This window comes from Erpetoichthys calabaricus, chromosome 18 (assembly GCF_900747795.2).
Source record: "Erpetoichthys calabaricus chromosome 18, fErpCal1.3, whole genome shotgun sequence".
NCBI lineage: Eukaryota > Metazoa > Chordata > Cladistia > Polypteriformes > Polypteridae > Erpetoichthys > Erpetoichthys calabaricus.
In genome coordinates this window covers 11,129,702-11,146,650 of record NC_041411.2, presented here as the reverse complement: position 1 = coordinate 11,146,650, position 16,949 = coordinate 11,129,702, and the positions used below count along the sequence as shown (strand labels likewise).

Genomic DNA, 16,949 nt, shown 5'->3' with positions numbered 1-16,949 from the left:
CTTTTGCTGATGTTGCTGCTGAATGCTGGCAGCCCATCTAAGCTGACATCTCTGACAACAGGAAGAGTGCTGCGATCAGAGGCAGAGGCAGAGGAAATAAAGCTCAACCAGCTAGTTAAATAAACTCCTTCTCACAGTAGTTCTATAACACACGTTCTCCTAATTTCAAAAATAATTTACATGTATTTTCAATTGTGTCACTGGTGGTGCCCTAATGAGGTCTATGGATAAAGTGCCAAAGACTGCCACAGGGAGCAGCTTAATAAACATCCTGCAGCCAAAAAAACAATCCGTCACCCTAATAGCAAATATACCAAGAATGAGAAAATAATAAAAAGGGGTAATCAAGTTTTGAGACACAAAAATCAACTGAAAACAGAAAGAAATCAGCACAAGATTCTGTGCACAGACTTGACGATTATTCATGACTAGTCGTCCCCAACGGCTCCCCTCGCATAGTAGTGAAACAGAACAGTGAGGAGGGTCCCGCCCGGCCCCCTACTCCTGATGTCATGCTTCCCCCTCCCCTCGGCCTGCAGTCTCTGTCTCAGATTAGCGTGAATATATCACTCCTGCAAGTGAACTAGGATTCTTAGCACGATGTGAGAAGCTGCAGAATCTAAATACGTTAAGTAGTTCTCTCGTTCACTAGATAGATAGATAGATAGATAGATAGATAGATAGATAGATAGATAGATAGATAGATAGATAGATAGATAGATAGATAGATAGATAGATAGATAGATAGATAGATAGATACTTTATTAATCCCAATGGGAAATTCACATTCTTCAGCAGCAGCATACTGATACAATAAATAATATTAAATTAAAGAATGATAATAATACAGGTGAAAAAAACAGACAATAACTATGTATAATGTTAAATATTAACGTTTACCCCCCCTGGTGGAATTAAAGAGTCGCATAGTTTGGGGGAGGAACGATCTCCTCAATCTGTCTGTGGAGCAGGACAGTGACAGCAGTCTGTCGCTGAAGCTGCTCTTCTGTCTGGAGATGACATTATTTAGTGGATGCAGTGGATTCTCCATAATTGATAGGAGCCTGCTGAGCGCCCTTCGCTCTGCCACAGATATTAAACTGTCCAGCTCCATGCCAACAATAGAGCCTGCCTTCCTCACCAGTTTGTCCAGGCGTGAGGCGTCTTTCCTCTTAATGCTGCCTCCCCAGCACACCACTGCGTAGAAGAGGGCGCTCGCCACAACTGTTTGATAGACTAGCTAAGCGGAGGTAAGGTACGCCCTGAGGCTGGCGCACAAGTGAGGAGGGCCTCAGCCTGCAGCGTCCCTCTCAGATTAGCGCAAATAAATTGGTGCAGCAAACGAACTATGATACTTAGCGGAATGAGAGATGTAGCAAAATCAACCGGAATGTTCAAGCAAATTATAGAAAAAAAAAAACCCGATCTAAATCCGTTAAGTAGTTCTTTCATGAAAAGCAGACAGACATACAGACAGGCGCTGGATTTTACATATAGAGAGATTAAATCGGCCGATATCACAGATGGTGTTTAAATGGCAACCAAAAGTTCACCACCAGACAGTCCATACATTTTACAGAGTCTGCAGCGTTTGCAATGTACTGAGGAATTGAAATTGTGGCATGATGTTACAGAATGTGCCTTGAGACTTCCACCATGGCACCGTTAGAGCATTTCCAAAAAAAACTGCAAGTATGTCCAGCACAAAGTAAAACTAAACAAACGACTAAAGACTGGCTGAAAAGAGAAAAGGTGGAAATGAGTCAGCATTAGCCAAGAGTTGAAATGAACGGCAAACCGCCTAATAATTGATATGAGCAAGCAGAACTAGGGGGGACCTGGTGCTAATAAGAATCCCGTAAAAATCCTTTCCCAGTTTGACATTTACTTTGGCACATGTACTTAAATCCTTCTCTAAACTGAGCAGATAACACAAAGCTGTTGATAAGACAGATATTTCTTAATCGCCTGATACATCTGCTCAACTTAGCAGCCGAAGTGGCAAATGCCAAATGCACATATAATTACTGATAACATTTATCTATGAACAAAACACTACTCTGTGACACAAATGTACATAATATTACTCATTCAGTGCAAAGAAATGCCATTGTGTAAATGAGATGATGTGAGTGAGGTTTCTATATCCATTATGTAAAATCAAGGGACTTGAAGGAGCTAAAAAACATTTTTAGTAAAATCAAATTAGAAAATACAGATGGATCAACTCCCCTACAATTAAAAATAAAAAAATGAATCGAAGTTTGCAATGTGCTTCTGTACTTTCCCCCCAGAGTTCTTTGGCATTGTATAAAATGGTTCCTTTAACTCTTAGCCAATAACATACATCACAAGCAGGACTAGAAAGAGGGAGTAAACGTGAAAATAATAGATGAAGAGACCCCGCGACTCAAGCAGTGAGCATTACTAGTCAGCACAATCAGATTGTAGCATCGCCAGACAAGACACTGGAGCTCACATGTAAATACGGTCTGATCAGCGGCATTGCAAAAGGGCAGCCGTCAAAGAAAAGGCTTGTTCTTCATTAGCAGCAAACCTGAAAAGAAGGATTTTTGTTTCTTACACTAGGGGGCTTCACTCGCCAACACCCCAACCTTCGTGTCTCTGCTGCTCGTGTATGTGGATTTCACTTTCACCAAGTAAATCTTTTAATTCTCGCGGATACGCCTCTTCATTGGGAAGAAACACTACTTTTCCCTGATGGCAACACGAATTAGACGATCTACAAGTCTCCGACTTACAGTTTAAATCCAAACAATATATTCAATCTCTTTTTACTATTCTGTTATTTCTCCGAGTAATAATTTACATTTGTTTGCGCTAATGGGATCTTTACTATAATTTTTTTGAGACTTTCAAATTTTAGTACTTTCATTATCTCTAACCTGCTCTGCATGTGTATCGCGCCAACGTTTTTGAACCTCTTTACGACGTTCTACTTTGTCATCTACTCTTTGTCTTTTATTTCCAGCTCCGAGTGCGGTTAAATCTCTTGGCACAACGTCTCGTCTCATGAGATGTGAAAGTGTCTCTCTTCAAAAGATCACGTCTCGTCCCAGGATTATTTTATATATAAGAGAGATGTCACTGTATGGAAACAACAGCCAACCTCATTCCAATATGGAAATTTTTAGGATGTTTCCAGGTAATTGATGGTGTTAACAGAGTGTGCATATGTGCTGAATACAACACATAAGTAGAAATTTCACTGTACTTTCTACAAGGCCGTAACAACCCTATAAGAATGTTAACACATGATATTCTTTTGTTATCAATAATCAAAACTGTCACGTGAGTGACAGCACTTCAAAGCTGCTTAATTGGTGATCAGTTCATCATTTAATCAAATCAATGGTACGGCGGAATTGGTTCAGCAATGGATAACTGATGAAAGACGTAAATATTAAACAAAAGCAAAGCCACCTTAGAACAGTAAGCACAGCTTTCCATGAAAACAACTGCTCAGTGGTTACACTTGAGATTAGAACTCTGATTTAATCATGATGAGATAAGTAGGACCCATCGATTGGGTGAACTTTTGCAAAAGGGCAATCCAGAAGGCTTAGTCAGTAAATTCTTAAAAACATTTCAGAAACCAAGAAATATTTAAATACAAATGGGATAACCGAATAAAAAGATATGGGGACACAGGAATTAAAAATTTCTTCTAAAGAGAAGTACTAGGGTGTTGTACCGTGTTAGCCATTATGAATGCAATGAAAAGTCAAGCAAAATGACACTTTTTATTGGCTAACTAAAAAGATTACAATATGCAAGCTTTCGAGGCAACCCCTTCATCAAGCACGATGTAATTACAAGGGGCCTGAGTTGCCTCAAAAGCTTGCATATTGTAATCTTTTTAGTTTGCCAATAAAAGGTGTAATTTGCTTGGCTTTTCTCTACATTCTAAAGAGGAAAAAAGATGTGAAGATAAAGAATGAAGAAACAAACACACAATAGGCGAGTGAGAACACATCAAGTGCACCTGACCAAATTGGTAAAGCTGGTTACTGCCCTCGAGTAAAGGGCCATGAAACAGAATCTGTAAGTCAAGCCTTATGAGATGGTGTGGAGGTTCACGAAGTGCAGAACAAAGTGAAGGAAAGATGAGAAAGAATTTTTAAAGCCCACACTACAACACAAGAAAACGTCCTTTCGGGCATAGAAAGAGAAAAGGCATAATAAAAAATATGACACGTGGTAAACGATAAAATATGATGTGCAAAAAAACTCGCCAAACATACCTGCCACTGGAGTCTTACAAAGAGCAGAAGGAGCCGTCAGAAACTGAGCGATTAGAGAGAGATGGAGCGGGGAGCAGCTACAAGTGCCAATTAGCGCTGATAGAATACAGTTCTTCATGTGCTACTCTGCTAAACACCAGACTAAGTGGACTAGAGCTGGAAGCAACTGAACATACCGAAGGATGAGAAAATGAAGAGACCACCTGAACAGTATCTGACCTAAGAAGTGGGTTTTAGACAAAGAAAAAAATACCAGCGCATCATTTTTGGATTCTTTTTGTTTTCCATCTTTTTTTAAGTACAGAGAGCCTTTACTGCGCTTCTTCAGTTTTGCACATCATCACTCGATGAATTCAAAGTAACACTTCACAGAAGGGCAAAGAAGCCAAGTGCGATGCTGGATACAGAATAACTGTAAAACACCAACTAAAAGGCGGCAAATATTTTTTTTAAAGAAATACAAAGTGGAGGTCACAAAATAAAATGACTCCATAACAGATCCCGGCATCTTTTAGTCTAATCATGCTGTTCACATTCCCAACATGTCTTATGACACTAATGTAGCATGTGGGAGTGGAGGATTCTCTTCTTCCCCAGCAAATCGGCATCTCTTAAGGTAATCATTCTAACATAGTGGACAGGATGAACTGCACCCCAATGACAGACAAGTCAGCTTCTCATCATCCCAACTTGGTAGCTGAATAATTGGGAGAACTCACTATGGAATTTCACAGTCGTCATCATTTCAGGAAAGCCATGCAAAGGTCCACACACTGTAAAGTCAGTCCCAGGATTGCAGTTTTCTTTACAGAGTTTGAATTTTTTGAAAGATTAAAATAAAATTAGCAGACCTCAGAATGCTGAGATAGTACCAAAAAAGGAGGAGACATTGACCATGAGAATAACGAAGACCACATGAATCTTACAGAATGGAAAACAAATAGGAACTGGGGCATACTATTAAAACCTGATACAGTTACTTACATTAGTCTCCATTCTCTACTATAAAGTTGTTCTCCCCACAGTCAAAGAATACATGCCACATCATTCCTTATATTCTTTGAAAATACAATAAGCATTGAAATAATCATTGAAAGGTGTCATCCTGCCTAAACTTTCAGTTGTGCAAATGTGGCCAACTAAAAGGGACAAAAATCAAAACTTCATGATGACAAAGTAATAAGCATCAACTTACGCTACTTAATCCAGTCCACAGTCACTACAGGAGGAGCCTACACTAACATCAGATGAAAACGAAAAAATGAGGCCTGCAAGAGGACCCAATCTGTAACAGAACCTCCGCTGATGTCACAAACCGTACATTATTGGGTGTCAAGTTCTGTTTGCCTGAGTGACTAACTCAAGATTGTCTTCAAGCAACCCACTGCTTTAACCGTGTTCCTCATTTACTAGTTCTTGAGAACATCTTTACAATGTGGTATTCAAAACATCTGATTTACCCAAAATACAAACAATGCCAGTGCACAAACGCTGTAAAGCGGCAAAGCAAACTGATCTACTCAGCTGGAGGAGGAAAATCATTTAGAAAATCTGCCATGGCCTGGGCTCCTGTGACAATGAAGGCCTCTCTGTTGATTACTGGCAAATGCGACAGCGATCTCAAAGAGTCACCTCCACTAAGCCATCTCTCAATTGCAGAGGAATTCCATGTCCACTATTTTATTTTTTTTAAATAATAAGCAAAACCATAAGTTAAAAATACTACCTGAGTGTTTTATAATGTGCAATCTTCTGAGGGGCTCCTTCATAAGGTATTGCTGAAAAAATGAAAATTTATGATGCAACCAAGATGATAATGAAGATTTGCATCAAGGATGTCAACAGAGTTGACGTTGTCTTTGTCCATCAGACTGATGATTTGTGTGAAAATGTCCACTCTGTGAAATGTTTGTTCTTTTCTTTTTGTTAATATATCTAGATTTGATCTCCATTTAAACAGTATTTTTAGATAAAGGTATTATAACAAATATTATGCCAATTAATTTAATCAAACATAAATGCAAGTTTCATATGTGGAAAAATAAGACCGCCCCCCGCCCACCTATATTTATCACTAGCTCAAATCAGAATGTGGTCCAAAGGATTAGCTCGTCATCAGAAAGCTTCTTGTCTGGAGCGGCCCTTTTGTTTAAACCTCAGACATCTAGTTAGGTTTGCTGTTCATTGTTGAGGTGTGTGTTATCCCCATGTCAAGACTGTTAGAGCTCTCTGAGACCTTCACAAGGGTGGTTATAGTCTGGGAAAGAATTTAATGTGATCTCCAAGCAACTGGAAATCAGAAGATCATCTACAAGTGGAGAAGATTTCAAATAACTGCCAACTTGTCCAACGCAGGTGGCCCCAGCAAGTTCAGCCCGAGTACAGAATTCAAGATGCTGAAAAAGTCAGTAAGAAGCCCAGAATTTCATCATAAGAACAAAGATGATGTCAAGTTGTACAAGTCAGCCATTAAAAAGAGGCTGCACAAATTACATCTGTGTGCTCGGAGTAAACCTTTACTACACAGAGAGAGCATCAGGATGAGACAACCTAGGCAAAGAAAGACTAAGACTTCTGGAATAATGTCCACTGGGCAATCAAGGCAAAAAAAAAAAAAAAAAAAAAGACAGCATTTGACCAGAAGAACTTGATGCCGAATGTAAAGCATTATTGGAGAAAAGTTATTGGGGGGTTGCTCTGCTGGATGAGGGCCTGAATAGCTCACACACCAAGGAGAATGTGTCAGAAGACAGACACTCAACTGAGAGTGGACCTGACATCTCAGGTATCATATAAAAAATCATCTTCTGCTTATGTTCTCACTCATTCTGTGGTCACACTGGAAAAGTCAGATATTACCAAAATGCAGCAACTGAATTTATTTACAGTAACATGATGCCACCCAATTACGACAACGCACTACTTCACTCACATAAAACTACATTAACAAGGCACCATGCAGTCATACAAATAATGTATTGGGTGGTCAGTTCATAAAAGTTAACTGTACATATTATCTGTTATTTTCAGCAGGGAATTGACTTCTGTTATTTTATTTTCAGTTTGCAGACACATGCTGGTGCGGCTGCCATTTGAGAATACACCCTTAATTTGCACATCTGCTTGAACAAGTAAATAGTAATCAGCTTTTTATGTCTCGAAATGGCACAGGGAAGCACAGCAAATATTTTGATACCACAAGTTCTTATTTTCTTTTGACAAAAAAAACAAAAAAAAACATTGCACCACTAAGAATATACTTCAGATTGAGCCACAGGAAACAGATCATCAAAGCTCACTACCTTCCTGTTTAGTAAAACATATTTAAATTATCTTATGTTTACAAACTATAAAGGGCAGAAAAATGTTATATTATATATTGCCTAAAACTTTTGCACAGTACTATATATATATATATATATATATATATATATATACACACACACATATACACACACACATACAGTCATATGAAAAAGTTTGGGACCCCCTCTCAGCTTGCATAATAATTTACTTTCAACAAAAAAGATAACAGTGGTATGTCTTTCATTTCCTAGGAACATCTGAGTACTGCGATGTTTTCCGAACAAAGATTTTTAGTGAAGCAGTATTTAGTTGTATGAAATTAAATCAAATGTGAAAAACTGGCTGCGCACAAATGTGGGTCCTCTTGTAATTTTGTTGATTTGAACGCCTGTCACTGCTCAATGCTGATTACATGCAACACTAAATTGGTTGGATGAGCTCATTAAGCCTTGAACTTCATAGACAGGTGTGTCCAATCATGAGATATAAAGGTAGTTAAGGTGGTCAATTGCAAGTTGTCCTTCCTTCCCTTTGACTCTCCTCTGAAGAGTGACAGCATGGGATCCTCAAAGCAACTCTCCAAAGATCTGAAAACAAAGATTGTTCAGTCTCATGGTTTAAGGGAAGGCTACAAAAAGGTATCTCAGAGGTTTAAACTGTCAGTTTCAACTGTAAGGAATGGAATCAGGAAATGGAAGGCCACAGGCACAGTTGCCGTTAAATTCAGCAGGTCTGGCAGGCCAAGACAAATACAGGAGCAGCATATGAGGAGGATTGTGAGAATGGTGACAGACAACCCACAGATCACCTCCAAAGACCTCCAAGAACATCTTGCTGCAGATGGTATATCTCTACATCGTTCTACAATTCAGAGCAATTTGCACAAAAAACATCTGTATGGCAGGGTGATGAGAAAGAAGCCCTTTCTGTACTCACGTCACAAACAGAGTCGCTTGTTGTATGCAAATGCTCATTTAGACAAGCCAGATTCATTTTAGAACAAAGTGCTTTGGACTGATGAGACAAAAATTGAGTTATTTGGTCATAACAAAAAGCGATTTGCATGGGGGAAGACAAACACCTGCTACCTACTGTCAAATTTGGTGGAGGTTCCATCATGCTGTGGGGCTGTGTGGCTAGTTCAGGGACTGGGGCCCTTGTTAAAGTCGAGGGTCAGATGAATTCAACCCAATATCAACAAATTTTTCAGAATAATGTTCAAGCATCAGTCACAAAGTTGAAGTTATGCAGGGGTTGGATATTCCAACAAGACAATGACCCAAAACACAGTTCGAAATCTACAAAGGCATTCATGGAGAGGGAGAAGTACAATGTTCTGGAATGGCCGTCACAGTCCCCTGACTTGAATATCATTGCAAATCTATGGGATGATATGAAACAGGCTTTCCATGCTCGGCAGCCATCAAGTTTAACTGAACTGGAGAGATTTTATATGAACAATGGTCAACAATACCTTCATCCAGAATCCATACACTCATCAAAGGCTATAGGAGGACAGCGTCTAGAGGCTGTTAGATTTGAAAAGGAGGCTCAACTAAGTATTGATGTCATATCTCTATTGGGGTGCCCACATTTATGCACCTGTCTGATTTTGTTATGATGTATATTGCATATTTTCTGTTAATCCAATAAACTTAATGTCACCGTTTCCATAAGGCATGTCATATATTAAAAGGAAGTTGCTACTTTGAAAGCTCCGCCAATGAGAAACAAAAATCCAAAGAATTAAGAGGGGTTCCCAAACTTTTTCATATGACTGTATACATTCACACATATATACATATACACACACATATACACACACAGAGTGTGAAATAATCAGTACTGTTAAATGCACAGCTGAAGGGTAAAACTCATGACAATTGCATTAATGTTCAGAAAACTAAAGGAAAAAACAGGCAGTTGTCAACTTACAGTGGAGATAGTCGGCCAGGTCACCGCCATTGCAATACTGGAAAAACAAGTAAATGAAAAGAGCTCATTTTACAGAACACAAAAAAGATTACATTAAGAAATTTTACATTTATTTCAGACAGTGCAAAGACATATCACTGATTCCTATACAAACAAACTAGACTATTCTATCTGTATCTGTGGGCAATTAATTTCAGTCCAACTACTCACTAACACAAATAGAGCCCTCCTCTAAAATGCCAGTCACGTGGCTAAAATTTGAGATATGTAACACGTAGACGGGGTCAAGAAGTTACTGTTGAACCAAACATTTGAATAGGCAATCTACAAGGCATGACTGTCTCTGCCAGAAGTGGTGATTTCATACAATGGTGGGATAAACAAAACTTATCCTGCAAGCAGCAGACTGAAAATACATTATCAAGGTCACCAGACAGAAGAGAATGGCCAGACTTGACAAGCAACAGAGATGTGCAGAAAGCCATCTCAGAAAATGAGCTGTTATCAGACCATAAAACAAAGGGGCTACAGCAGCAAGAAACCACATCAGGGAATGGGGCAGTCAGCCAAGAACCAGAAGTCAATCACTGTAAGCATGTGACTTGCAAAAGTGGACAAGTGAAGAGTGGAAAAATGCTGCCTGGTCTGATAAATCTCTAAACTTGCAATGAATGACAGGCATATACAAATCCCTCCTGCATAGTATCCACAGTAACATCTTCTTAATTTGAAGGGCACACCATACCTGGGTATTTCTGTTGACCATGCGTATCCCATCATGACCACAGTGTGCCCTTTTTTCAAGTGGATAATTTTATGTCACAAGCCACAGATTATCTCAAGCTGGTTCCACAAATGTGACAGTGACTTCAGTTTACTCCAGAAGCCCCCACGGTCACCTGAGCTCAATACAAACAGAGCCTCTTTGGAATGAATGTGTGGATGCACTGCATGATTCTGCCGAGTCAGCATGGACCAAAATCCAAAAAGAAGGTTTCCAGAATCATGTTGACACCAGGCTTCAAGAATTCAGGCTGTTATGTGGCAAAAAGGGGGTCCTTAACTTCTACCAGACATAAGGAAGTGTCCATTCAGGGTGTGTAAGTGGCATAGCTAGTACATAAGGGGCCTGTGGGGAAAAACATTGAAGGAACGCCCTATTAGTCAGTCAGTCATTGTCCAACCCGCTATATCCTAACACAGGTTCACGGGGGTCTGCTGGAGTCAATCCCAGCCAACACAGGGTGCAAGGCAGGGTGCCAGCCCACCGCAACACCCTATTATAATATTAAAAAAAAAAAAAGATATATAAAGATTTCAAGAAAAAATCTGAATAAAATTTAGGTATATTTAATTGAATATAGAGTTTCTCTGACAAGTCAGATATTTCGTTTTTGATTAAGAGGACGGCACGGTAAACACATTATTACAGAAACATGCACAGGACACATAGAATACTGGACAAAATTTTTGTAGGCTATTTATTTAATTAAAAGGACATTTAATCCAAAATGAATTTAACTACCGCTGCATGGATTTTTAACTGAGTGGACACTTGATTGTTTTATATGCTACGTTCGTGAATGTATTTGGTGATATTGGTGACTGAGACCACAAAATGAATTGTAGAATATCACGTCAGCGACTTCACGACTTTGATTGTGTCTCCGCAGGCTTTGCCTGCTTTGTATTATGAACTCTATATATATATATACTGTATGTATGTTATGTAATCACAAAATCAGAAAATAATTTCCTTCAATTAAAACAAAACATACTTCATACTTAATATCAGTGTTGGGGAACACGCCTTACAAACAGTGCATTATTGCTTTTGTGCTACTTTTTCTCTTGCTGTATGAAAAACTGCTCATTTTATAAGCCAGCATTAGTTATTAAATCCTAAGCCCAGAGCTGGCTTCTGTCAAGATTTGTCAAATGTCAAAATTTACACTTTCATATGCTGAAAGAAGGAAAAACAATTTTGTTTTTTAACCTAGCCAAGGGATCACCCATAGCATGTGTTGGCAAATAAACCACTTCAGTGCCAGCTGTAGAGGAGCTGAAACAAGCCTGTCAAAACTGCTTCAGATTTCCAACTAGTGCAGCAATGGCGAGCAACATAAAGTAACGGTGTAAATGAGCAATAAGCCATCTACACTTGGGGTCGACGAGCACCGTGGAGGCCTGGCACCACAACATGAAATGAGTCAATCGTAGTAACTGTCACAATCCTTTCTTTGTGTTGACGCTTTGAAGCAGCATGCTGTATTTCGGAACAATTTAACATACAGGGGAGTCGCATATAATTTAAATGGCAACATAAAGAACATAATTTAACAGTAGATCCATCCATTTATTGGGGTCCAGTAGGGGACCCTTTATAGCACGGGTGTTGAACTCCAGGCCTGGAGGGCCGCAGTGGCTACAGGTTTTCATTCTAACCCTTCTCCTAATCAGTGACCAGTTTTCACTGCTAATTAACTTCTTTATCCTTCATTTTAATAGCCCTGTTTTTAAGGATTCAGTCCTATGAATTGATTCTTTTCTTTATTAAATGACAGCCAAACAGAAATGAGACGTGAAACGAGCAGACAGATGATCAGCTTAACTGGGATTTCAAACTCCAACCAATCGCTTAACGAGAAGCTGATTCTTGAGTTTAATTCCATGGCTTGTTGTTGCTCTCTTTCTGCCACAGAAGACATTTCCAAAACTGTTAATTTTCTGTTTTTTCTAAGAACATCGTCAACATGTTTTGGTGACCTGAGCAGATCAGCCGTACTGAGACCTTCACCTTTCTTTATTTTCAGATACTGCATGATGGGCACAGGTGAGCTGGTCATGTGGCTGCTTGTTTTGTGTCTCATTATTGTTGGGCTGCTAATTAAAGAAAAGGAGACAACTAAGGGGCCTGAGTCAAGTTAATTAAAACTAAGGCAAAAGAAGGTAATTAGCAGTAGAAACTGGTCACTAATGAAGAAGATGGTTAAAATGAAAGCCCTCCAGAAGCAGAGTTCAACACTCCTGCTTTAAAGAGTGGAGTCCAGAAACCCCTGAGCATCACATCCATTGGCAGGCTACACACCATGTTTTACAATCGTCAAACTGCCACTCTGAAATACATGTGTAGAAAATGTATTAACTAAAATGTCAGAAAATATAAAATTATTATTGCACTTTATCCTATTGTAGCTTTTATTGCTACAATAATTATTGTACAATAATTACTGCTGCTTCACCACCTAAGGCCACAGGTCCGCCACGTCCTCGACCCTCTGCAGTTCGCATACCAGGAGAAGGTGGGAGCGGAGGATGCCATCATCTATATGCTACACCGATCACTCTCCCACTTGGACAGAGGCAGTGGCGGTGTAAGAATTATGTTTCTGGACTTCTCTAGTGCTTTCAACACCATCCAACTTCTGCTCCTTAGGGACAAGCTGACAGAGATGGGAGAAGATTCATACCTGGTAGCATGGATCGTGGACTATCTTACAGACAGACCTCAGTATGTGCGTCTCGGGAACTGCAGGTCTGACATTGTGGTCAGCAACACAGGAGCGCCACAGGGGACTGTACTTTCTCCGGTCCTGTTCAGCCTATATACATCGGACTTCCAATACAACTCGGAGTCCTGCCACGTGCAAAAGTTCGCTGACGACACTGCTATCGTTGGCTGCATCAGGAATGGGCAGGAAGAGGAGTATAGAAACTTAATCAAGGACTTTGTTAAATGGTGCGACTCAAACCACCTACAACTGAACACCAGCAAAACCAAGGAGCTGGTGGTGGATTTTAGGAGGCCCAGACCCCTCATGGACCCTGTGATCATCAGAGGTGACTGTGTGCAGATGGTGCAGACCTATAAATACCTGGGAGTGCAGCTGGATGATAAATTGGACTGGACTGCCAATACTGATGCTCTGTGTAAGAAAGGACAGAGCCAACTATACTTCCTTAGAAGGCTGGCGTCCTTCAACATCTGCAATAAGATGCTGCAGATGTTCTATCAGACGGTTGTGGCGAGCGCCCTCTTCTATGTGGTGGTGTGCTGGGGAGGCAGCATTAAGAAGAAGGACACCTCACACCTGGACAAACTGATGAGGAAGGCAGGCTCTATTGTATGCACGGAGCTGGCAGTTTGACATCTGTGGCAGAGCGACGGGCGCTGAGCAGACTCCTGTCAATCATGGAGAATCCACTGCATCCACTAAACAGGATCATCTCCAGACAGAAGAGCAGCTTCAGCGACAGACTGGAGTATGTGAATTTCCCCTTGGGATTAATAAAGTATCTATCTATTTTGCCAAATGTTAGTCAAGCAAGGTTTGAAGACAGGGAAAGTTCCTTTCAACGTTTAAAAAAAAAAACTTTCTTTTTTTGGAGTAACACAGGTACTTTTACTCCAGTAAAATAAGTATTAATTACCTTACTCAACACTTTAAAAAGGAATCCGACTACCTAACACATATTACTTTCTCCCCAACACTGCCTAGCACAGAGCTTGTGGGCGCAAACACCCAGTCAGAACTTAGCGTACCCTACATATGGAGTTTCAGTCACTAGACGCACAAACTTGCTGCCCAGTCACTAATGCTGCTACCCAGCATCCCCCTGTTTTACACCGTATGATCAGCAAGAGCCGCTGTTTGAACTCGTAACAGGAGCAGTCAATGGGGGAAACAGTTTGTAGTCATATGCTTTCAAATCGCTGGTCATGATTCTGAACACACATGTATGACAAACGTGAAATAGGGGGAGAAGAAGAAAGGTGCTTAGAGGGGTCCTGAAGGCTTGGGGTCCCATGGGATTGCCCACCCACACCATTCTCTGCTGCCACTGCATCATTTGTGTTTGGAAGACATATTTTCCTTTAAGCAAGGTCCTAAGTTTGTCTAACTTCTCTTCTGTTCTTTTTCTGGTTTTCTGTGTTGTTGTGATCTGCGCCACCACCACCTAATCGAAACACCGTGATGTCCCTCCATTGGTGGTTTAAAGGCCAGAAGTCCACATGACCGTCATCATCAAGTTCTTCCCTGTGAACCCTGAATACAATGAGGACTGATTGAGGTCACTTATGTTAGGTAGAATGCCTAGAGGGGGCTGGGTGGTCTCGTGGCCTGGAACCCCTGCAGATTTTATTTTTTTCTCCAGCCATCTGGAGTTTTTTTGTCTTTTCTGTCCTCCCTGGCCATTGGACCTTACTTTTATTCTATGTTAATTAGTGTTCCCTAATTTTAATTATTTGTTTTGTCTTCTATTTCCTCTTTCTTCATCATGTAAAGCACTTTGAGCTGCATTGTTTGTATGAAAATGTGCTATAGAAATAAATGTTGTTGTTGTTACTGAGGAGTTTCACAAGTTCAAAATTCCAAAATAAGTTGGGGAAGATAAAAAAAAAAAGAAGAAACACACATACATACCTCCATTACTAAATAGACACAACTTGCCATCTCCTAAAAAAAAAAAAAAACAAAAATAAATATTTGTAAAGATTAGTATTTCACACAAGCCAGACATTTCCCAAGATTTTGTATGCACTGAAATTCCAAACAAACAGAGGACTGCTGCAATGGCAGAAAGGAAGCAACTGGTGGCTGTTTATTTTAGCAGCTCAGGAGACTCCAGCGGTACAAGTTCCTCGTTTCGACTTGCCGGATAAGAAATGGATGAAGCTAAATGCAAATTAGCCTGCAGCTTTAGCAGTCAGTGTAAGCAAACTTAAAGGCCCAAAGGAGACTACAAAAACAAAATCTGTCTGAAAGAAAAGACAAATCATAAATAATGTGCGCGGCGGAGGTGTTTCATCTGAATGTGTACTGCTCGGCAAGTTCATCTTGTTTAGCAGAACTGCAGCTTCAACCAAGATTTGCCAAATGTTAATTATTTTAAGACTGTGCGAGTACAAAAATTGAGCCTACTTTAAACAGTAACAGCCAACAAGACATTTGCTGCCAATGAAAAATAATTAAGACACATAGGAAACCAGCGTTTTAGCAATGCCAACATAAAACATCAATAAAAATGCTCCAAAAATACATGCAGTGAATTGCATCTGCTAAACATTACCAAATCAACTTGCAATGTGTTGCTTTGAAGTTTTCATCTTTATTATATTTAATAAAAATACAAACCTCATTATGCACAATTTACATATAATTAACATGCCTAATTGAAAAATAATTACAGAATTCATTATTTGTTTTTCAAAGATTCTTCATGTTAAACTCCACACTGTTTGTGAATTTCCCATTGGGATTAATAAAGTATCTATCTATCACTTCCTATTAAATAAGTACTTCAATGAATTTACACACTACACCCCTACTCCTACTGGGCACATCCATTCAAACTATGTTCTCAAAAACTCGCATTATGAATTACATGTAAAATACACTTACCATTTAGATTACTAATTTGCTCCCTAGAAAGAACAAAATACTCCACAAATCCAGCCAACCTTTCACAAGCACCCCGAACGGCAGTAACATGTCAGCAGCCACTGAGTTCTTTTATTTGGATTTTCTTCTCTTGAGGATGGGAAGCTTTACTTGGCCTAGAAGAAAATTCCCTGCTACACATTTGCTCCTATGTTTACGAATACATGCAACTCCAATTAACAAATATCTCTAAGAAGAATAAACCTTCGCAGCATAGAAAAACATAGACGAGTGTCTGGTGCATCAAGAGAAAGGCCTGCTAGAACAGAGTGAGCAGCTAGAGCAGCATGAACAGTCTTCCATGGTAGGTTGGTGAGTCACGTCTGCAACTTTATAAAAAGGTCAGCATGTTGAAACGCTGTCGATGGTGAAGATACTGTTCCTTTCTCTGTTTAGTGTCTGGTAAGTATTTAAAGAAGCTCTCAATTTGTCTGCTTATCTACCACATCAAATGGTTTATCAGAAAAGCTGCCAAATCTGAGACTAAAGCTGGGATGATCAGCCCAGCTTTGACACAAATGATAAGGTCTATGGCATCGGATTCAAAGATGCTGGTCTGCAGAAAGGACGTCCCACAGTGAGCCTTGCACCAAACTTAGCTAAAGCCTCTGCCCAGGAAACGAGGACTGAACCACATACCAGGATGGGCATCTGTTAGACGGTGAATCTTTAAGGTTCTTTCATTTATAGGGCAGAGACAGTGATTGGAACAAAGCAGAGGGAATCTTAATACAAAAATTCCAAAGTAGTCACTCCTCCATATCCCAGAATAAATGATCCAAACTAAAAGTTGTTTCTGTAAACTTACTATCCCATAACAAAATTGACTAACAAAAATCTGACAAGAATTCAAGTTAATTTCAATGGATCTTACAGGAGTAGATGCCTATCAAAAATAAAACTAATCCAATTTTTGAAATGTTGCAAAAGCCAGATCACTACCAAGGCAGGTCTTCTGAAGCTTCTTGCAAAATGTTCAGCGTTTGGAGTCTAAAGGCCC

General features: G+C 39.8%; 1 protein-coding gene across 1 annotated transcript in view; it reads right to left on the bottom strand.

Moving 5' to 3' along the window:
* LOC114669221 (serine/threonine-protein kinase ULK1-like) overlaps positions 1-16,949 on the bottom strand; it is a 110,597-nt gene that overhangs the window by 69,999 nt on the left and 23,649 nt on the right. Inside the window, exons 4-5 of the mRNA XM_028825415.2 lie at positions 14,933-14,965; positions 9,507-9,543 (exon numbers count right to left, since the gene is read on the bottom strand). Coding sequence (XP_028681248.1) covers positions 9,507-9,543; positions 14,933-14,965 — 70 coding nt within the window. The remainder of the gene's footprint in view (positions 1-9,506; positions 9,544-14,932; positions 14,966-16,949) is intronic.